Here is a 23,977-nt window from a genome sequence, read left to right as displayed (position 1 = left end):
AATACTGTTACCATATGTTTCCTTTTTCAGGTAGTTTATAAATGTATTACTCAAAAATTAGTTTCAGCAGACTGAAGAACCTAAAAGCTATAAATTAACTGAGTCGAAACTGAAAAGAGATGGTTTTAGATATCGCAAAGTATAAATCTGCAATTGCTGCCAAGAGTGTTCAAAAGAAGACTGTGTTACTATCAACAGCTGTTGCTACATCTAGAAGACAGACATGGTTTTCTTTATATTTGTGCAAAGCCTTTCTTGATTCCAGAATTCCTTTCTCGAAGCTGGAAAATCAGTCGCTGAATAGCTTATTGCAAAAATATACTGGGGAACGTGTAACAAGTGAATTAACAATGCGCAACAATGAAGTGTGTGTATGCTGTGACCCTGTGAAGTTAAGTGGAAAGAAAATATGTATCTCAATAGACAGAACTACAGATGCAGTCCCAACAGGAACAATGAAACATGTGGAAGATCAAATTCAGAAAATATTTCTGCTAACATCTGAGCACTTGGAGAAAGTTAACATTTCAACAATTGCTCAGTTATTTATAAGTGCTATAAACTATCTCTGATCTGAGGATACATAGTTCCAGCAGAAGTCTGTTTAATTATGTACTAACTTATTCTGAATTGTGTGTAACTTTTTTTTTTTTTTTTTTTTTTTTTGCTAGGGGCTTTACGTCGCACCGACACAGATAGGTCTTATGGCGACGATGGGATAGGAAAGGCCTAGGAGTTGGAAGGAAGCGGCCGTGGCCTTAATTAAGGTACAGCCCCAGCATTTGCCTGGTGTGAAAATGGGAAACCACGGAAAACCATTTTCAGGGCTGCCGATAGTGGGATTCGAACCTACTATCTCCCGGATGCAAGCTCACAGCCGCGCGCCTCTACACGCACGGCCAACTCGCCCGGTTTGTGTGTAACTGACTTTTATACATAAGTGATTGAACTGTGCATATTTATTTCAAGTTATAACAATAAATTGGCTGCTATGCTGGCTTGATCTTATTGTTGCCACACGCAAGTGGCTGGCAGCAGCTTCTTTGAGTCCCCTGCTACCAGAGACCAATGGTTGTCGTACGTTCAGTATTGTACTGTAGCAATGATTTTGATTATTTAACAGTTCCCACATCATGAACAGACAACTGTCGACAACTTCTTCCCTCTGGTGACCACACGTGCAAGCTCTTAGCCATTGTGTGCTGTCAGACATTCGACTGTGGTGCAGAGCTTGATGCTAGTCTGTAACTGTGTTCGCTTAAGTTTCTTCTCAGCAGCCATGGGTGATAGAAAGAGAATAAGTAACTTCTTAGGTTTATCAGGTAAGTGGAAGAGAACCCACATAAATTGAAAGCAGAGATAGCAACAAAGATGAATATAAAGTATACTACCCGACACATCCTCACTGGAAAGAAGGAGTCAGTTTTGCATGAAATTCTTAAGTTTGGGTCAAAATCCTCATAATCCAGCCATGAACAAGAGGGAAATTTTACAGACGTGGAAAAGGCGTCTTACAAGTGGTTTCAACAAAACCATGCTGTCAGCCTACCTGTTAGCAAGGACATGTTAAAATTGAAAGCCATACAATTTTTCAAGATGATAAGGTGACTTTAAGTATCCACAAGAAGGCTGCAGGGATTAAGAATCACCATGGTGTAACAGGAAGGATGATTTGTGGAGAGTCAAAAGCCACAGATGAGACATCAATGCACCAATGGATGAAAGAGATTCTGCCACAATTTATTCAAGATTACACACCTGATAATAAGTACAACCAGGCGCGGTTCTGCCTTTAGGTCACATGGTCACGTGCCCCTCCACCGATTAAAACTATTATAAAAATCAGAACAACATTATTCACGATTACTGTCACGACCACCTTCAGTGAGTTCAAGAGGCTATGATTCACCATGGTTGTTCTTGTTCTAGCAACCCTGGACTAAACTAGGCAACATAGTAAAGGTCTAATCCCGGATGGGACCGACTCGTTCGTATACCTGAACATCATCCCCTCATTCAGCGAGCTGTGAGGGGTGAAGGGGGTAATGGCAAATTCCATTGACCCGGTCACAGTATTTCTACGACGTGACACTTCAGCGTTAGTTCGTATTTTGAACTTACTTCTCCAACAGCCTACTAGATAGCATCCAGCTACACTTTCTTGTCGGCATATGTATTATTAACGCGCGCAAAGGTAGTGTTTGTAGCAAACCTGTGCTTACCTTGTACGTCTGTTAGATTAACCGTGTCCATCGGTGTCGATGTTCATTGTAAGTCTGAAAAGTGTGTGAAGATTAGTGTGATGTATCTGAGTGTATTCCTGTGCGAGCATAAGTGTTTTAAAATGAATCAAGTGAGCTACTTACAAACAAAATCTCTTAATTACGAAAACAGATTATTAGCTAAAGAAATGGGCCGACCAAGACCAGAGCTTAGCATAAATCGTTCAAAGATAAAAATAGAACCTACAATCGCAGTTTCGTATACAAGAAATAAGAAGGTAGATGATAGATATTTATTTCAATAATTAATTCCAACGAGCCAAAGGCTCATACAGAGGAATTGTACAATGAATAATATATTCAATGGCGGATTAATTTAAGATTAATTTAATTGATTTAATTGATTCCTAGTGTTCCTAATATGTTGAATGTGCCCCACCCATTTCTATCATCACGAGCCGCCACTGAGTACAACAGTGATGAGATCACTCTCTTTTACAATTTGCTACCAAGTAGAACACTTGCTGAGAGAGGAGATTCATGTCATGAAGGGAAGAAGAATAAAGTTTAGATAACTGATCCATTGACCACAAATTCTGATGGATTGTACAAGCTCCAACTCCTTTTTAAAGGAAAGTTTCAGAATTCACGCTGCTTCAAAACGTCAAGACAAAGCCGATGGATTATGAAACAAATTTTCAAAAAATGGATGACTATGTTTTTGATGGAAAACTGGCTTAAAGAACTAGATGAAAGAACAAAGAAAAGGAAAAGAAAGATTCTTATTTTTAGGATATTTGTGCTGCTCATCCATCTCAAGTTTCTCTACAGAATCTTCAAGTTGAGTTCTTTCCAACCAACTGTATCAGTGTGCTACAGGCCCTTGATCTGGGCATCACTGCTAATTTCAGTGTCCATTACAACAAAATGTTGGTACAACATACCACTGCTGAGAATGATGCAGTGAAAGAAAAACCCACAATGAACATTCTTGATGTGCGTAAGGCCTTTATTTTGTTTATCTTTCAAAATCATAAATCTACTGTGTACTGCACTGTAACATCAGTATGCTGTCTATTTTATTTGTTTATTTTATCTTTATAGGCAATGAACTTCATTCCAACTGCATGGAAAGAAGTATCTTCATGAAACATCATAAATTGCTGATATAGATGTTGGTTCCCATAGGGAATTTGAAATATTTGACCTGAATGAGTAAATTTATAATACCAATATAAATGGTCTGCACTAGCCATGCGTCTTGGTGGGTGTGCTATTTACCAACTGATGAGCCCAATTTAGCACACTGGGGCGAAATGCTGGCAACCAGAAATGAGTTAGCTAGAAAATTTATAATGTCCAATAACGGACCATTTATATTGGTAACATACATTGCTTTTGCAAAGCAGGGGTTGTAAAGGAGAAGAGAGCTCCAAGGATTAAAACTGACTCAACACTCATTGATGAAGATGTAAACTTCAATTCTTATGTCCGTTTTGATGACAACCTTGCTGTCTGTGGAGAATAAGGTGATGAGGAAATAGTCAGTGGAGCATGCATGCCTGGAAATGAGTACAATGACGAGGACCAAGGAAAGAAAGAAGAAAATCCTCCATTATCTATTCTGAATTAAAATATCTTCATCAACAATTTATTTCCCTTCTACTGGAGACACTTCAGCTTTAGTGTAGCTGCTTTTTTATTTTTGCTTGTTGGCTACAACACCAAGTTTTTACTCTTGCATGAACTATTTAGCCGGCCCCCATGGTGTAGGGGTAGCGTGCCTGCCTCTCGCCCGGAGGCCCCGGGTTCGATTCTTGGCCAGTCATGGATTTTTCTCTCGTCCTGAGGGCTGGTTCGAGGTCCACTCAGCCTACGTGATTAGAATTGAGGAGCTATCTACAGTGAGATGGCAGCCCCGGTCTCGAAAACCCAGAATAACGGCCGAGAGGATGCGCCGTGCTTTCGGGCTGGGCAGGCCAGAGTCCTTTCAAGGGCGTTAAGAGCCGTGGGGTTTGGTTTATGGTTTCATGAACTAGTTAACAGCATTTGTTGCTTTATTTGAAACATGCATTGTTGTTGACTAGAATTCCACACACAATTAAGTGTGCTATCGCTATTCTGAGGCCACTTAACTTCATTACTGCATTGGGCAAACAATGACTGCACTCTTCTGTTGTCAGAATATTGAATGTGATTTATAACATCAGAAGAATGGATGATTATAGCAGAGAAGAAGTTCGAAAATTACTGCACAAAGTCAATATCTTGAATGAATGAATAGAACAAAGAAGAAGAAGAAGAAGAAGAAGAAGAAGAAAATGATGATGACGATGATGATGACGACGACGACGACGACAATGATAAAGCAGAAAACAATGAACATGATTCTGGAAGTGAAGAATCGGCAGATCAACATTTGGCTGCGTTCAAAGAGTCTGTTTGCCAACTCCAGGTCAAGATCTTTTGCAACCTGCTACCTCTACACAGATGCTGTATTTGCTGGGGAAGGGCAATACAATAAAGTGGTTTATGCTTTTCCCACATTAAATTTTTATTTTTATTTTTTATTTTTGCTAGTTGTTTTACGTCGCACAGACACAGATAGGTCTTACGGCGACAATGGGACAGGAAAGGGCTAGGAGTGGGAAGGAAGCAGCCGTGGCCTTAATTAAGGTACAGCCCCAGCATTTGCCTGGTGTGAAAATGGGAAACCACGGAAAACCATTTTCAGGGCTGCCGACAGTGGGGTTCGAACCTACTATCTCCCGAATACTGGATACTGGCCGCACTTAAGCGACTGCAGCTATCGAGCTCAGTCATTAAAATATTAGAGCAAGGTGACAAAATATTGTGATCCACTCACCAGGGGCTAAAGGGCTCACAAACAAAACTAGAACGCCTATAGTGTCATGGGGTATATTTTCCCCTAAACAGCATGTTGGAAGAAATAGTCGAGTAAACAAACCAATGGATTTCTGCACACAGTTAAAGCTATAGTAGAGAAAAGGATGCCCAAAATACAAGTATAATAGAATTCAAGGGCCCGTTAGGCCTTTGTACCTTGCAGGTGTTTTGAAATCATCTCACGAAAGTCTGTATGACTATATGCCAAGGATTGTACAGGGGTAGAAACATTTTCCACCAACATTGCCCCTGAGAAGACTCAGATTCCTTCTGACAGCACTTCGCTTTGATAATGCAACTGACAGAAATGAGAAAAATCCGTTTGATAAACTTGCACCCATCAGACATTTTTGAAATGTTCAATATGTGATGCAAGAATAATTATAGTGTTGGCGAGTACACTACCACAGACAAAATGTTGGAGCCTTTTCGAGGATGCTGTGGTTTTCAAGCGTATATGAAGTCAAAACCAGCAAAATACGACACAAAAATATTCACCATGTGCGATGCCATGAATTTTTATGCTGTAAGGTAAGGTATGGGTGTATTTTCCCCGAAGGCAGGTCCGAACCTCCACAGAGGTGTGCCTGAGCCGGAGTTTACATACGGTAGGGTAGCCAGTTCCTTTCCGCTCCACCATTCCCTTACCCCCCCACCAAGAGCGCATGGCAACCCATCCAAGTCTTGACCATGCCCAATATTGCTTAACTTCGGAGATCTCAGGGGATCCGCTGTTTCAACATGGCTACGGCCGTTGGCTTTATGCTGTAAGTATGGAAATATATGCAGATCAGCAACCAACTAGGCCATACCAATGGGATAACAGATTCCATCCGATCGTCCTGAGACTAGTTGAACCAATTGAACAGGATGTAATGTTACGGCAGATAACTGGTTCAGTTTTATACTACTGGCAGACAAATTGCAACATCAAAGGCTATCTCTACTTACCACACTCAGGAAGGACAAACATGTAATTCCCATGGAGTTCAGTGAGGGAAGGGGCGTTGAAGAACGTAGCAGACTACTTGGATTTGCTGAAAATACCACAATACTTTCCTACGTGCCGGAGAGAAATCGAGATATTGTTATGCTCTCCTCCATGCACTTTTCTGATACTACTGATGTAACTTCTGGAGAAGCAAAAATGGCAAATATTTTAACATTCTACAATGCTACCAAAGGAGATGAATGAATTGAATTGAAAGCTACATACACTGTGTCTAGGAAGGCAAACAGGTGGCATCTTGTTGTATTTTACTCCATGATGAACTTAGGTGGTGAAAACAGTTACATCATTCACCAACCTAACACTCAGCAAAATATGCCTACATGAAACTACTTAAAAACACTGGTAAAATAACTTTGTTTCAATCATATGAAGGAAGGAATCACAGTGCAAAACCTGCCTAGAGAACTGAAAGCAAACATTATAAAATCGGCAGGAATTCCAGGACGATGTGCTTTCTATACTCAGGGAGAAAACTTAAAGACAAAACACGAGTACACGGTGTTACAAATTTGTGTGTGAAGTTCATAAAGAAACAGTCACATACAGCAAGTCGTGTACCTAGGTAGGAAAGGGAGAAGCTCTAGTAATAATATAGCTTACTAGATAACTTTCTCAATGTAATTGTATGAAGATGATGACTAAGTAGCCCCTGAAACAATATTTACATACACTCACCTTGCTGGACGAGATGTAACTGGCGGTTTCGTTCAATCTCTTGTAGAGATGCTAGAGTTTTCCGTCCCAGAGAGCCAGTACTCATCTCTAGTGGAGCACCCATTGTAACACGACTGATTCTGTCCAAGTCATCTTGCGACTGCTTGGAGTTTGCTGTAATCCTTGCTGGAGTGACAGGCTGGTAAATAAAATGAGAAGTGTAAGTAGTACCAGTACGAATGATAAACAATCTTTTGTTAAGAAGGAAGCCATTCTTTTTCAGTGTCGACTCGGTTAATAAACTGTGCATTTTTTACAGATACTACAGATACGTATAGTGTTACATTTCATGCTTCAGCAGACTGAAAAACTATAACATACTGTATATATACAGTATATGATAAACAATCAGTAACAAAGTGATATAGATACATACCTCATCGATATCTGAAGATGCATCAGGACTGGACTCTTGACTGCTGATTGCTCCTTGCCTTGCCAGTTCCTCTAACTGAGATTCCACAATACGCAATTTATTTCGGACCTGAAAGCCAAAGAAGTCCTCATAATCCATTCTTGGAATCCCTGGAGGAAATAAATATTGTTGGATTGAAAGTAATAGGAAAAATTCAGAGATCCTAGAGAAAACCTATCCAGCACAAATTACACATACAGTAGAGTCCAAGTAATTGTAACCCCAATAATCTGGAAAGTTGGTAATCCAAATATACATACATACATTAATTATCATTATAGACCGTTATGTCTTTCAGCGTTCAGTCTGTAAGCCAAAATAAAATTTTAAAATACCTACCAAAGTTGCAATGAAACGAAATACTGTAATGTATTTCCAAACAGAAATTATTTGTATTTTTATTATTCAAGTACAAAATAAAAAATAGAACATTAAAATAAATAAATAAATAAATAAATAAATAAATAAATAAATAAATAAATAAATAAATAAATAAATAAATAAATAAATCTCTATATATAAAAGGCTAAGTCCGAGTGACTGTAATCAACGCCCAGCCAAAACTACTTGACATAAAGACATGAAATTTTGGGGATACACTTATATTACAGTGTAGCTGCTCACTAAGGGAGGATTGTGGGATATTCCATCGCTAAGGGGGTGAAAATGGGGTGAACTGTTTAAATGAGTACATCTATATCTCAAAAACTTAACAGTTTACAGACGAAAAAAATGGTATTTGATATCTTCTTTAAAAAAGAAACGTGTATATTTTTGTTTTCGGAAAATTTTGTTAAGCAGGTTGAAAATTGTGAAAAGGGGGTTGATTACCTTTTATGAGGGTACTTATCTCTCAAGAACTGAAGAAGTTACAAAGACAAAACTGAAACTCGTTCCGTATTGAACTGCGAGTCTAGCCCTTTGAAATAATCTGACTTTCAAGTGCAACATTCGTCCACTGCACGAAGAATCTCTATGTAACTTATTTCAACAACATCATTGTACTGTATTCGACTTTATTTACATCATGTGCACAACTGAATCTTATATGATATTTACCATACTATGTCGTTTGGTCATTAGAACTTTATTATAAATGTAACACAAGCTTCAAGATCCTTCTCCATCAAGAATTTTCACTAGAAATGTTTTTTAATGGCTACTTTGAGCCTCATGTTAATGTTTAATATATTATGTGCACAGCTTAAAAGATTTTATCAAGTTAATATCACTATGTCCATTTCTCAATTTCAGTTTTAACTTTGCAAGGTTACACTATGGTACCCTAACCTAAATCTGCTCAACTTTTTATTCTCACATATTTTATCTAACATTATTATACTTGTACATTGTTTTTGGTCTATTTGATGTTTTTTGTAAAATTTGAGTTATTGGCTGATGATGGCCCTGAACGAGATCGAAACTAGTACCATTTTTTAAAGTAACTTGTAATGCCATTGCATAAAATGTTAGATTGAAAAGGTAGAACTGTCAAAACTTATTTAAATATTAATACAATACCACTTAGTCGAGCAGCTTGCCTCCTTTCTCCCAAGTCTTCCCAGCCCAAACTTTGCAAAATTTTTGTAACGCTACCCCTTTGTTGGAAATCATCCAGAACAAATCGACTTGCTTTTCTTTGGATTTTTCCCAGTTCTTGAATCAAGTAATCCTGGTGAGGGTCCCATACACTGGAACCATACTCTAGTTGGGGTCTTACCAGAGACTTATATGCCCTCTCCTTTACATCCTCACTACAACCCCTAGACACCCTCAAAACCATGTGCAAACAATCATATTTATGTGATCACTCCTATGAAGATCTTTCCTTATATTAACACCTAGATACTTACAATGATCCCCAAAAGGAACTTTCACCCCATCAATGCAGTAATTAAAAATGAGAGGACTTTTCCTATTTGTGAGTCTCACAACCTGACTTTTAACCCTGTTTATCATCATACCATTGTCTACTGTCCGTCTCACAATATTATCAAGGTCATTTTGCAGTTGCTCACAATCTTGCAATTTATTACTCTGTACAGAATAACATAATCCTCAAAAACCATAACTCTGATTCCACTTCTTTACTCATATCATTTATATACATAAAAAAACATAAAGACCCAAAAATACTGCCTTGAGGAATTCCCCTCTTAATTCTTACAGGGTCACATAAAAATTTGCCTACTCTAATTCTCTGAGTTCTATTTTCTATAAATATAGCCACCCATTCAGTCACTCTTTTGTCAAGCCCAATTGCACTCATTTTTGCCAATAGTATCCCATGATCTACCCTATCAAATGCCTTAGATAGGTCAGTCGCAATACAGTCCATTTGACCTCCTGAATCCAGGTATCTGGTATATCTTGCGGAAATCCTACAAGTTGAGCTTCAGTGGAATAACCTTTCCTAAACCTGAACTGCCTTCTATCGAGCCAGTTATTAATTTTGCAAACATGTCTAATATAATCAGAAAGAATGATATCCCAAAGCTTACATGCAATGCATGTCAAACTAACTGGCCTGTAATTTTCAGTTTTATGTCTATCACCCTCTCCTTTATACACAGGGGCTACTATAGCAACTCTCCATTCATTTGGTATAGCTCCTTCATGCAAACAATAATCAAATAAATACTTCAGATATGATACTATATCCCAACCTACTGTCTTTAGTATATTCCCCAAAACCTTATGAATTTCAGCTGCTTTACTATTAACTTTTGTATCTTACTGTAAATGTTATTGTTATCACAGGTAAATTTTAACATTTCTTTAGTATTAGTCACCTCCTCTATATGGACATTATCCTTGTAATGAAATGAACAATCTTTACATTTCGCTGACTGAATACTTCTGCCTTTTGAAGATCCTTGCATAAGCATTCCCCTTGTTCATTAATAATTCCTGGAATGTCCTTCTTAGAACCTGTTTCTGCCTTAAAGTACCTATACATACCCTTCCATTTTTCATTTATATGACTGCCAATTATGTTTTCTATCATGTTATCCTTAGCTGCCTTCTTTGCTACATTCAATTTCCTAGTAAGTTCCTTCAATTTCAGAGGTATAAATGATCAAGGAAACTGTAAGATCTTAGCGAGATACTTTGAACAACTACTAAATTGTAAACCACCACAGGAACAACTACCCTTCAACAAGCCTGAACACATCAAACTAGATGCTTCAATGGAATCAAGAGGTGAGGTGGAACAAGCCATTAAAGAACTCAAGAACGACAAAGCCAGCGGGAAAGACAGAATCATAGTGGAGCTTTGGAAGACTGTAGATAGCAGAACAATAGATGTTTTAAGTAAAATTATACAAGATATCTGGATTAAGGAAGAATTCCCTGCAGAATGGACGACTGCTCTAATCCACCCTCTGCACAAAAAGGGGCATAGAGACAATGTTAACAATTATAGAGGCATTTCCCTTCTCTCGGTAACATACAAACTTCTCTCTACAATACTACTCAAGAAATTAGAATCTCAGCCAGATAAAGAAATTGGAGAATACCGAGCAGGTTTCCGGAACAACAGATCATGTATTGAACAAATACACAACTTTAAATCCATCGTTATGCAGACTAAGAAACAGTGTAAAAATATTGTAAACACATTTATTGACTTTAAAAAACTTACAATTCTGTTGATAATAATATCCTACAAGAACTCGGGCTTGATCATAAGACATTAAACATCGTCAAGTGCACCCTAACAAACACCCTATCTAAAGTCAAATTCAGAGGAAAATTTTCTGACACTTTTGAGATTAAGGCAGGAAGATGGAATCTCACCCATATTGTTTAATTGTGTATTAGGAAAAATAATCCGAGAATAGAGTAAAACACTCCCTGAAACAGGTCTAAGAGTAATAAACAGGAAACTCAAAATCAATACCCGAGTGGATTGTATCGCTTTCGTGGATGATGTAACTATACTAGCAGATTCGATTAAAACAGCAATAGACTAGATAAATACACATCAATCCATAGCCTCCAAACTGGACTTCAGTTGTCTTACGAGAAAACAGTGTTCATGACAAATGACAAATCTGCACCAGAATACCTTGTTACTTTCAACAAGGTCTGTAAAGTCAGAGAATTTAAATACTTGGCGGAATGGATCAGTGAAGACCTCAAGACCAACAAAGCATTTGAAGAAAGGATTAGGAAACTGGATATTGCATACAACCAATACAGAAAAGTTTACCAGAAGAAATCCATATCACCAGGGCAGTTGGCCTTGCGGTAAGGGTTGCACAGCTGTGAACTTTTATCCGGGAGATAGTGGGTTCGAACCCCACTGTCAGCAGCCCTGAAGATGGTTTTTGGTGGTTTCCCATTTTTACACGCGGCAAACCTATAAGAACCTCTAATGGACACCATCATCAAGAGACGCCTCCAGTTCTATGGACACCATGAGAGAATCAACAAGTCAAGACTGACCAATGTCATCCACAGAGCCAGCTCCTGTAAGAAAACAGCATCACTGTGGTACAAGCAAGTTAAACAAGATCTTCAAACCTTCATGATTTATGAATCCCTTAATTAAGGCCACGGGCGCTTCCTTCCCAGTCCTAATCCTTTCCCATCCCATCATCGCCATAAGACCTATCTGTGTCTGTGCGATGTAAAGCAAATTTTCAACAAAAATTATTTTTTTTAAAGACAAACGCTGTAATCAGACCTGAGGTCCTCTATGCAGCTGAAACCTTTATCATCAAGGGAGCAAAATTCATACAGAAACTTGAGGTCAAGGAAAGAACTACCTTATGAAAGATATTAGGCCCAAGGATCATAAATGGAGAAAGGTACCTCAGGCCCAACAATGATCTATACCTAAAGCAAGAACCTCTAATGGACACCGTCATCAAGAGACGCCTCCAATTCTATGGACACTGTGAGAGAATCAACAAGTCAAGACTGACCAATGTCATCCACAGAATCAGCTCCTGCAAGAAAACAGCATCACTGGGGTACAAGCAAGTTAAACAAGATCTTCAAACCTTCAACATCTCTGAATTCCATATCCAAGACAGGCAAACTTTCCAAAAAATGTTAAAGGAAGATTCACAGATTAAACATAAGAAAGGGCAGAGACCAAAGAGATCATAAGCAGCTAAATAACTACTAAGCCAGAAAATGAAGGAGATATGGGGTAGGAAGAAGGCTCTTAAGAACGTGAAACCAATCCCTTGTTAGCTGAAAACCATTCTGGTTAACCTTCATAGTCCATAGTTGGCTCATTTGAAGAAGGAAGGAAAGAAACAAACAAATAAACAAACAATGACAACAACATTAATAATAATAATAATAATAATAATAATAATAATAATAATAATAATAATAATAATAATAATAATAATAATAGACAGTAACAAATTATCCCATTGAGAATTAAAATCTTTGTGCATAGTACGAGCCTCCATTTCACTCATGCCCACAGGTTGAAATGCAGCCAAACTGTATCAACTTCGACTCAGTGTCATCTTACAAGTGGCATGGCAACAGGACTGACCTTCGAGATCTGGACATAGAGAGCAATGGACACAGGCTTGTGGCAAAACAAGAGTGAACAACATCAGCGGCCAGTTTTCCCTGATCTACGAGACAAGGCACCTGTCAGAACTTCACTTGACAAACAACATCTGATATCTATGTAGTCCCTAATCTCTAAATCAAGCTGCAGTTTTAAAGAAATATCCACTTCTTTGTACTTATCTCTTACCAGAATAGAAGAACCATAAAACTCCTTACCTCCTCCAGCCTGTTTAGTTGGTTGATAAGGTGTCTCTCAAGGGATCTACTTTCCTGCGTTGCTCCTTGAGCTATCTCCACCCTCTGCTGCTCTAATTCATGCAGTCTCACTCGACGGTCCTCCACTCTCACACAGATATCGGTGAGCTCCCGCTGAAGCTCCTCACGTCTTGCTAAGCAGCTTGCCTCCTCCTCTAAGTGACGGAATTCAAGATCTTCGAACAACTGTAAAATAACAACTAACATCAGCGAACAGCCATGTGACTTTACTTGTTCATTTAATCACAATGTAATCACAGAGCACTAACCTTCCTCTCTGCCTCCAGAATATCATGCTGATGCTGTAGCTTATCTGCCACTTCCTTCTGTTTCTCCGGGTTCCCCGCAGCTGATATCACTTCCTGCTCCAACCTACAGGCACATCATTAACATGAACAATAACTTAAGTGTCATCTAATTAACAAGTATACAATGCTCAAGAGTAAAGTCAGAACACATCTGTCTGTCTGATTGAATGTTCTAAACAGAAATGCAAACCAAGCAGTTCCCCTCAAAACTGTCTTCACTGGTTAAGGATTGACTAATTTAATAGATTTATTTATTTATTTATTTATTTATTTATTTATTTATTTATAAAACTTTTCAGTGTTTAGGAGGAGTATAATAATAATAATAATAATAATAATAATAATAATAATAATAATAATAATAATAATAATAATAATAATAATAATAATAATAATAATAATAATAATGTTTTAAATAAGTTTGAAATCTATAAAAAATCTCCCTTGGTAAATTATTCCGATCCCTAATTACTTATAATACCTATATACAGTAGGTGGTCCATTATTGGACATTAAAAATTTTCCAGCTAACTCATTCGTGGTTGCCAGCGTTTTGCCCCAGTGTGCTAAGTTGGGCTCATCAGTTGCTAAATAGCACACCAACCAAGACGCATGGCTAGTGCATACTGTGGAGGCCACTGCGTAGGCTGCTTATAAATTTGCTCATTTGGTACAAATACTTCAGGTTCCCTATGGGAATCAACATCTATATCATCCTAATTCCTTCTCCAATGAATGAAAACTGCCCCAATTTGTCCTCTTGAATTTCAACTTTATCTTCACATTACTTTTAAAAACTTCATTCAAACGTATTCATCCAGTACCAACACTTTTAAAAATAACTATTAGGTTCTTCAGACTGCCAAAACTAATTTTGAATAAATAAATTTATGAAATATCTGAAAAAAGAAAACATTTGATAACAGAATTACACCTCAAAAAGAAACAATTAAAATAGTATGACATGTTTCGTTCTTAAAAGAGCATCATCAGATTCTATCAAATCACACTCAAATATTTAGATTGACGCTTTCATGGCCCGTCATTGTAAACATGATAATAAGCTTTTGCCATGTCAGAAAACAAGGTGAAATTCTTTTATGTTTTGCAGAGAACTTTGTTCCATGTCTTCAGGAGAAAATCTTGTCTGTTCATGAGCAAGACTTCTCTAATAATGAAGATTTGAATTGAAGAATGCTTTACCATTGCTCTATAGTAAGTGCTACTCTCATTCGTCACTAGCCTTCCAAATGGGAGATCATGAACCCATCTTAACTCCAAATAAGATGTTGGTAAGTTGTTTCTTGTTCCATCGTATGTGCTTGTGAAGTAAACAGCAAGGTTATCAGATGAATCAGGAATGAATATAGTAAAAGAAATATTTTCTTTTTAAAGTGCAACGAAAGACTGACAGGATAGAAGAATAGAATAGAGCTGAAGATGGAAAGAAAAGTATGTAGCAGAAAGTGTGAATCAAGGGGGGAGTGGGGGGGGAGAAGAACGTAGAACAACGAGGTTGAAGACACAGGAGTGAAAAGAAGTAAGAATAATACCGTAAAAGGTGTATACAGGTTACGAAAGTACTTATGATCCATAGCATACAGCCTTGAGTGAACCATCTAGTGATGAGGAGACTACGAATTTGGAAAACACCGAAACGAAATAACAATAGTGAAAGGACAGGGAGGAGAACTACCTATGTAAATAATTAATGGCTGGCAACCATCCTGACTGATCCCTTTAAAGCTGTGAGGATAACAGTGTGGATGACATGCAATGGAGGATCAGTGATCACAGAATTATTGAATGAAGTTACTGAAAACTTACTGCAGGGTATCACTTATGACTGCTGAAAGAACCATACACATCAAGTTGAGGAAACATCACATTAAACAGTCATCTTAAAAAAATATTTTAAAATATTTAAAATCAAATATTAAAACACACATTTTAAGAAACGTCAAAGGAATCAATACAGGCAGAATATTTTTTTAAACTTTAATTGATAATTATGACTAACATACTGTTTCATGGTCATGCAACTGACAGTCACCCATCCAAGTACTGACCACGTCCAATGTTGCTTAACTGTGGTGATCGGATGAGAACCAGTGTATTCAACATGGTATGGCCATTGGTGCAACTGTCAGTCTTGGAAGGCATGAATGAGAAGGCTGGGGAGCTCCCGACCAGCCTGAGGGCATGTGACAGGCTCTGCTTCTATTGTTCTTTTCATCTGATGCTTCTATGAATTTTCTAGAAAGCAAAACTAAAATGCTCCTATTCTGGCTGCAACCTGAAGATACTAGAACTTCATCACCAGGTATATAAAAGCACACTCACCACAAATAAACAGTAATAGTTGTGTTGTGTGATTGTGTTGAGTAGTCAGTTATGAGTCATGAGCTAAAAGTTCAGTTTGTGGAGCAGTCACATGAGTTAACTGTGCGAGTTATCGGACATCTCTGAAGTTGAGCCATTAGTACAGTTGCCGTGTGTTGTAACAGCAGAAGTTTGTGTGTTCAAACCTGACTGCATGGAGCTGCTGTGTGAAGTTATGGTGATGTACACGAAACAAAGTGAAAGGTGAGACCTGCCAATCAAGATTATGAGGGATTGTCATTACAGATTAAAGCCAGAGACCCACTGTGAGGACAAGAGACTTCTGTAAATAGCCACTAACTGGTGAAGTGCAGTTATTAATTGACTAGTATAATTGTGTATGTGTGTTGACCGATTGGGTATCCTAGATTAAATCAGTTCAATACAACAGTATGTTTCAATTTTCATTATACTTATCCTCTGATGTGTGCTGTGTAAGAGATCATAAAATTCAGATAGACTGACCTGCTAAGCTCCCCATCTGCAGCTTCCAACTTGAGTCGACAGTCAGTCTGTCGCTGAACTTCTCTCTGTCGACTGAACTCCATGTCCTGGTCCAGCTGCTCCACTCGAGCCTGCAAGGAGCATAGCCGCTCCTCATCCGTGGCCAACTTGTCACGCTGAGCCTGCCACTCACCATCCAGCAGGGCTCGTTCCACCTCAAGCTGTATCATGCAAGTTTTCACTAATATTATCTATCAATTACTTTCATCATTACAATACAAACATGAAATGTGAAAGTTATCAGATAAAACTGAAATTGTTCTTTTCTTTTTTATTTCAGATTGCTAACCATGCTTAGACTCAAAAATACTGCCAAATAATTCTAGATTTGGATGTATTACTAGGCGTACTAAGAAACTACTAATGCAATTTAAAAACTTACATGGCATCTGTTAACATCATCTCTTAATTTTTACATATACCAAACATCCTGATTGCTAGTCCAATGCACTCATCCACCATGCCAGTTAGGCAAACAACCAAACAAAATACCATTTAAGTCAGTGTAGTTTCTAAATAAATTGCTCATTTCACAGTTTTTACATGACTGCAGAAGAACCCCAGTAATTCAAGCTAATTAGGATTGACACTACCCTCAAATGACAAAAAAAACATGCATTATATGGAAAAAAGAACAAATCAAAGGGTAATCCATGAATAAAAGTTTTATTACATTTTTTATTTACGTCGCACCGACACAGATAGGTCTTATGGCGACGATGGGATAGGGAAGGGCTAGGAGTGGGAAGCAAGCAGCTGTGGCCTTAATTAAGCTACAGCCCCAGCAGTTACCTGGTGTGAAAGTGGGAAACCATGGAAAACCATATTCAGGGCTGCCGACAGTGGGGTTCGAACCACTATCTCCCAAATGCAAGCTCACAGCTGTGCAATAAAAGTTTAATGTATAATTTACAGAAAAGGTTAAACAATATAGTACAAATGTGTGCTAGATACAGGCTAACATTACTGAGTTTAAAAGAAACACAAATTTAAATTTTAAAGGAATTGTCCAGTGTCTCTTGTTTTAAAATAAAGCCTTGTTTTTGAGCAGCAATGTTGCACCATCTTCTAAGAAGCATTGTGTCAGTCGTAGCTTCTGCTTGCTGCTCAACATAACATAACACTGCGCCTAACACTGCCAAACCCTTAGTGTGGATATCACAGGTACACTCTCTTCATACAAGCACAGGCACTACTGTTTCCACTAACAGTCAGCCTGCCACTGATTTATTTCTAGTGACAGCTATCACTGGATGGGGGTTATTTTTCTGACACAAAGTCTTAAATCTAAAGGATTCTATTGATAATTTGACATGTACTTCATATGCCCCTCCCCTGTAACTACTGATATTACAAAACATGTACTGGTTTATCCTCAAATATGTTTAAACAAAACATTTCCTTTTAAAATGTTGAGGCTGGTGGAGCTACAATAGTCACAATATAGAAATGAAAATGAATGAAAACCTACAACCTGTTTTCCAGTCAGTGACCGGGTCAGGGATGAAATGAATGAAGCCCCCATCTTACGGCGAGGATAGGAATTGTGCCGGCTGCTGAAGCCTGTCGCACTGCTCTGGAGCAATGAATAATGACTGACAGATGAAATGAAATGATAGTGGAGAGTGTTGCTGGAATGAAAGATGATAGGGAAAACTGGAGTACCCGGATAAAAACCTGTCCTGCCTCCGCTTTGTCCAGCACAAATCTCACATGGATTGACCGGGATTTGAACCACAGAACCCAGCGGTGAGAGGCCGATGTGCTGCCACCTGAGCCATGGAGGCTTAGTCACAATCTATCTATATATATAAAATAACTTGTCCTGACTGACTGACTGATTCATCATCGCCGAGCCAAAACTACTGGACATAAAGAAATGCAATTTTGGGGATATATTCATATTAGGATGTAGGTGCTCGCTAAGAGAGGATTTTTGGATATTCCGTCTCTAAGGGGGTGAAAAGGGGGGTGAAAAGGGGGTGAAATTTTAAAATGAGTGTATCTATATCTCAAAACTTTAAAGGTTTACAGATGTAAAAATTGGCATTTAGAATCTTCATTAAAAATAAAGAAACACGTATTTTTTCGTTTTCATAAAATTCCAATAGGAGGGGTGAAAAGGGTGAAAATGGGGAAAAATGGGTTGAATGCCTTTAATCAGGATACCGGTACTTATATCTCAGAAACGGAAGATATTACAGACCTGAAAATTGGTACTTTTGATCTCTTTTAAAAATAAAGAAACACGTATTTTTTGTTTTTGGAAAATCCAATTAATGGGAGGCTGAAAAGGGGGTGAATTTTTAAAATGAGTGAATCTATATCTCCAAACTTTTAAAGTTTGCAGATGTAAAAATTGGCATTTAGAATCTTCATTAAAAATAAAGAAACACGTATTTTTTCGTTTTCGGAAAATCGCAATAGGAGGAGTGAAAAGGGGTGAAAAAAGGGTTAAATGCCTTTAATGAGGCTACTTATATCTCAGAAACTGAAGATATTACAGACCTGAAAATTGGTGTTTGGGATCTCCTTTAAAAATAGAGAAACACGTATTTTTTTGTTTCTGGAAAATCCAATTAAGAGGGGGTGAAAAGGGGGTAATATTTTAAAATGAGTGTATCTATATCTCAAAACTTTTAAAGGTTATAGATGTGAAAATTAGTATTTGGAATCTCCTTTGAAAATAAAGAAACATGTATATTTTGTTTTCGGAAAATCCTAATAGGAAGGGTGGAAAAGTCTGAAAAAGTTGTCCAACGCCTTTCATGAGTCTACTTATATTTCAGAACCTGAATATATTACAGATCTGAAAATTGGTGTTTGGGATCTCCTTGAAAATAAAGAAAAACGTATTTTTTGTATTTGGAAAATCCAATTAATGGGGGGGGGGGGTGAAAAGGGGGGTGATTTTTTAAAATGAGTGTATCTATAACTCAAAACTTTTAAAGTTTATAGATGTAAAAATTGGTATTTAGAATCTCTTTCAAAAATAAAGAAACACGTATTCTTTTGTTTTCGGAAAATCCCAATAGGAAGGGTGTAAAAGGGTGAATAATGGGTTGAATGTCTTAAATGAGGCTACTTATATTTCAGAACCTGAAGATATTACAGACCTGAAAATTGGTATTTGAGATCTACTTTAAAAGTAAAGAAACACGTATTTTTTCGTTTTTGAAAATTCCAAATATTGGAGGATGAAAAAGGGGGGGGGGTGATTTGTTAAAATGAGTGGGTCTACATCTTAGAACTTTAAAATTTACAGATTTAAAAATTGGTAGTTAGAATCTCCTCTAAAAATAAAGGAACACGTATTTTTTTGTTTGCTGTAAATCGCAATAGGTGGGGTGTAAAAGGGTGAAAAATGGGTTGAATGACTTTAATGAGGATACATATATCTCAGAAACGAATGATATTACAGAACTGAAAATTTGTATATGGGATCTCCTTTATAAATAAAGAATCACGTATTTTTTTATTTTTTTGGAAAATCCAATTAATGGCGGTTAAACAGGAGTGACAAATTGGGGTGAATTTTTTGAAAGACTATATCTACAGAATATCTTGGAAACGTAAAATGTTACAGACGTAAAAAGTGGGTGTTTGGAATCTCCTGTAAATGTAAAGAAACATAGGTGATTTGTTTTTGGAAACTCCACTTAAGGGGGACTCAAAAGGGGAGAAATTTTAAAATGAGAATTTTTACAGTATATCTAAAAAAACTTAGCATGTTACAGAAGAGAAAAATGGTATTTTTTATCTCTATTAAACATAAAGAAACGTGTATTTTTAGTTTTCGGAAATACCACTTGGGTGGGGGGGGGGAGGTAAATGTGACTGAAAATGGTGTTGAATTCTTTTAATTACGCTACTGATATCTCAAAAATGAAGGAATTACAGACGTGAAATTTGATATTTGCAATCTGCTTTAAAAGTAAAGAAACATGTATTCTCGGAAAATCCAATGAGGATGTGTGTGTGTGTGTGTGTGAAATAATTGAAAATTTAATTGACTTAATTGTATGAGAATACATACATCTAATACAAACTAAAGCTGTTACAGACGTGAAAATTCGTATTTGGATCTCCTTTAAAAACAAAGAAAAACGCGTTTCTGGGAGGAAACCATCTTGGAAGGCGGGAGTGTAAAGGAGTTGAATTCCTTTCATGAGGACAGATAAATCAAAAACTGAAGAAGTTAGAGTCGTGATAATTGGTATTTAGAAGATCCTTTACTATTAAAGAAACACGTATTTTTTGCGGGAATATTCACTTAGTGGGGGTGGGGAGTAGTGTGAAATGAAGTGAAAAAATAAATTATTTTTATGGGGATACTTATATCTCAAAACTGAAGGTAATAGACGTGAACATTGGTGTTTGGAATCTCCTTTAAACATAAAGAAACAAGCCTTCTTTTAATTTTTTTGGGGGAGGGGAGTGGGTGGCGGTAAATGAACTTAACGGTGGTGGGGTGTAGAAGGAGGTGAAACCTATTGATCTTACTGTTCTTAATGTACTTATAAGGATCCTCCGTTGCTCAGGCGGCAGCGCGCCGGCCTCTCACAGCTGGGTTCCGTGGTTCAAATCCCGGTCACTACATGTGTCATTCGTGCTGGACAAAACGGAGGCGGGACAGGTTTTTCTCCGGATACTCCGGTTTTCCCTGTCATCAGCCATTACAGCAACACATAATAATAATAATAATAATAATAATAATAATAATAATAATGTTCCGGACCATCGTCAGTTGTGCGGACTGCGCTGGAAACGGCTCCTGGACTGGTAATGACTAAGAATGCAGTCCGGCCGCGGGTTTAGTGCCGCCAAGGCACCCAATATGACACCACGCCGGTTCTCCTGAAGGATTTTATCCATATTAAAAATGATTATAGGAAAATATGGCAAAGATTTAGGGACCCAACTGACCGGGAGGAATACCTGAGCCTAGCCCGGGAAGTACGAAATCGATTGCTGGAAAGGAAGATTTAAAAATGGGAGGAAACATGCCGAAATCTAATAGAAAACGAGTCAGATCGGGAATTTTGGTGGATTCTCGCCGAAAACGAGTCAGATCGCGAATTTCGGCGGATTATATATCTAAAACAATAAGCATTCAATTATAAATTTCAGTATAATACCGTAGCGAAGCACGGGTATCTTGCTAGTATAGCATAAAATGAATTTATCTTAAAGTTTCTGGTCTAATGTATCAGCATCACAGCAGTCCTTTCCCTTTTTCAATTTCCATCTTCAAAATTATTAACATTCTCTAAGGTATGACAACAGAAACAAATTACTTCTTTCTTCCTCTGCCCCTTTTCCACACCATGGTGGAACCATAGGTGTGAGGTGTGAAGCACAAGTGGACCTGTCTCTGTTTCATGACCAGATATCTTCCTGATGCTAACCCTATATGAAGAGATGTATTCACTGCTGCATGTTTCTATGCTGGTTGGTAGTGTGGAATGTTGTATGTATTGAGACGACCATCCAGTCCCCAAGTCTGATGAATTAACCAGATGCAGCTAAAATCCCCACCCCAGCTGGGAATCAAACCCAGGACCATCCGAACCAAACGCTACTGACCATTCAGCCAAGGTGCCAGAACACAAGAATAAATCAATATACAGTAGAACCTCGATTATACGTTCCCGGAAACTACTTTTTCCGTATTATTCGTTCAAATTACGTGGTCCCGCAAGCATCCTAATTAAATCATGTAAAAATCCCGCATTATCCGTTCCTCGAAGAAACGATTTCCCGGACCAACCGTCCAGAAATTTCAGTCCCATCAATGCTAAATCCTCTATCACATGTTTTTCAAGAAACTATCTTACAAAAGGACGGCTACGGCATACTTACGGATCTTGGTGTTGACGTCCCATCATTGAGGTGATTTGAGGAAGTACTGTACTGGAAAAGCGATTGGCGGTGAACTTGTGTAAGGGATCAACTTAGCATCGCATTCTGATAGTACTGTTTAGAGAATCCTCAGAAATCATAAAGCAGAGAGTGCCCACAATAATTGGAAGGAGACAGAGCACATTTCGACAGCTCTATTTAAAGACGGAACGTGTTTCGTCAAATGTTCGTACTTGCAAAATGTCTACATTATGTCCAGGTTTAGATGGGTTTTTTTGTTTTGTTTTTTATTTTTATTTTTTTTACTTTTTTCAAGTGTATCACCGAACAGGTTTTCGGCATTCCCCTCGGGGCACTATATAGTCACTGGGCTTTCAGGCAGGAATCGAAACTGCTCCTTCTTAAGTAATACAAATGTAGTATTTTAATATTATCATACATGATTATGCTATCGAGACCAGAACAGATGTTGCACCTTACGGTACATACATAAAGCCATGGGATGTTTTGGAATAGCCTATTACTGTTTTCGTCCTAATATAAGACTGGGAATTTCACGGTTTTGTGTTAAAATGTTATAAAAACCACAGTAGTTTTATTTGCGCACGTTACATTTAAACATTTTGTGTCATTTTGCACTCGTACCGACTTGTACAGAGAGCGCGCTTTCCATCTGAGCTCAAGGTCACGAATAATTGTAATTTCGGAAGTGTTAATGATATTTTTCACTTTCTAATTTGATTGCGATTAGTGACGGGCAGAACTGAATATAATACATTCGAGAACTTGAGGATCGATATTTACATTCGAAACCATATTCTCGAGTTCAATATAACCTTTAAAAGTCAATGTAGGCCTAATTTACGCGGTACAAGATTTCCATAAACTGACTAGGAACAGAATACCGGTGACCAAATTACAATGGAAGATTTAAAAAAAAATTATTTTGCCATCATGTTGGATGCTTTTGTATCTAATGTGCTTTATTTTATTAGATTAGAGAATTAAAAACTACTTGTGGTCGATTGTTGTTTGGCTTGGCGTAACGGGTATTCGATTTTTCGAAGAGTTTTGCTGATCAAAGTTGCTGAACTGAAAGAAGTTTTCAAAGGAATTTTACGAAGTTTCCCCGGTAAAACTGAATGTAAAGTTTCGAGATTCTTAAGTCACGCACCGGTAATTAACGTTTGAAGCCAGCCCCATTGTCTAACTTGCCTGCCTCTCACCCGGAGGGCCCGGGTTCGATTACTGACCAGGTCAGGCATTTTTACCTGGATATGAGGGCTGGTTCCAGGTTCAGTCATTCTACGATTACCTTTAATTGAGGAGTTATTTAATGGTGATATGGCAACCCCGGTCTAGACAGCCAGGAATAATGGCTGAGAGGATTCGTCGTGCTGACCATACATCACCTCGTAATCTGCATGCCTTCGGACTAAGGGTGGTCACTTGGTAGGCAGAAGGCCCATTGGGGCTGTAGTTTGGTTTGGTTTAGGGGCGTTTGTAAGATAATAATAATAATTTCATGTGGCTATTTCTAGCCGAGTGCAGCCCTTGTAAGGCAGACCCTCCGATGAGGGTGGGCGGCATCTGCCATTTGTAGGTAACTGCGTGTTATTGTGGTGGAGGATAGTGTTATGTGTGGTGTGTGAGTTGCAGGGATGTTGGGGACAGCACAAACACCCAGCCCCCGGGCCAATGGAATTAACCAATTAAGGTTAAAATCCCCGACCCGGCCGGGAATCGAACCCGGGACCCTCTGAACCGAAGGCCAGTACGCTGACCATTCAGCCAACGAGTCGGACGTTTGTAAGATTATAAGTATACATATTTCATTTTTGTGATGTTC

The 23,977-nt window shown here is 38.1% G+C and overlaps 1 protein-coding gene across 3 annotated transcripts in view; it reads right to left on the bottom strand.

Moving 5' to 3' along the window:
- Positions 1-23,977, bottom strand: part of LOC136858075 (pleckstrin homology-like domain family B member 1) — an 871,560-nt gene that overhangs the window by 207,281 nt on the left and 640,302 nt on the right. For all 3 annotated transcript variants that reach the window (XM_067137338.2, XM_067137337.2, XM_067137339.2), the window contains 5 exons: positions 16,228-16,427; positions 13,342-13,444; positions 13,034-13,258; positions 7,232-7,339; positions 6,817-6,994 (listed from right to left, as the gene is read on the bottom strand). In XM_067137338.2, the coding sequence (XP_066993439.2) occupies positions 6,817-6,994; positions 7,232-7,339; positions 13,034-13,258; positions 13,342-13,444; positions 16,228-16,427 (814 nt within the window). The remainder of the gene's footprint in view (positions 1-6,816; positions 6,995-7,231; positions 7,340-13,033; positions 13,259-13,341; positions 13,445-16,227; positions 16,428-23,977) is intronic.

The sequence above is a fragment of the Anabrus simplex genome, chromosome 1, assembly GCF_040414725.1.
Source record: "Anabrus simplex isolate iqAnaSimp1 chromosome 1, ASM4041472v1, whole genome shotgun sequence".
NCBI lineage: Eukaryota > Metazoa > Arthropoda > Insecta > Orthoptera > Tettigoniidae > Anabrus > Anabrus simplex.
The sequence above is the reverse complement of the archived record's forward strand: the minus strand, read 5'-3'. Positions and strand labels throughout refer to the sequence as shown.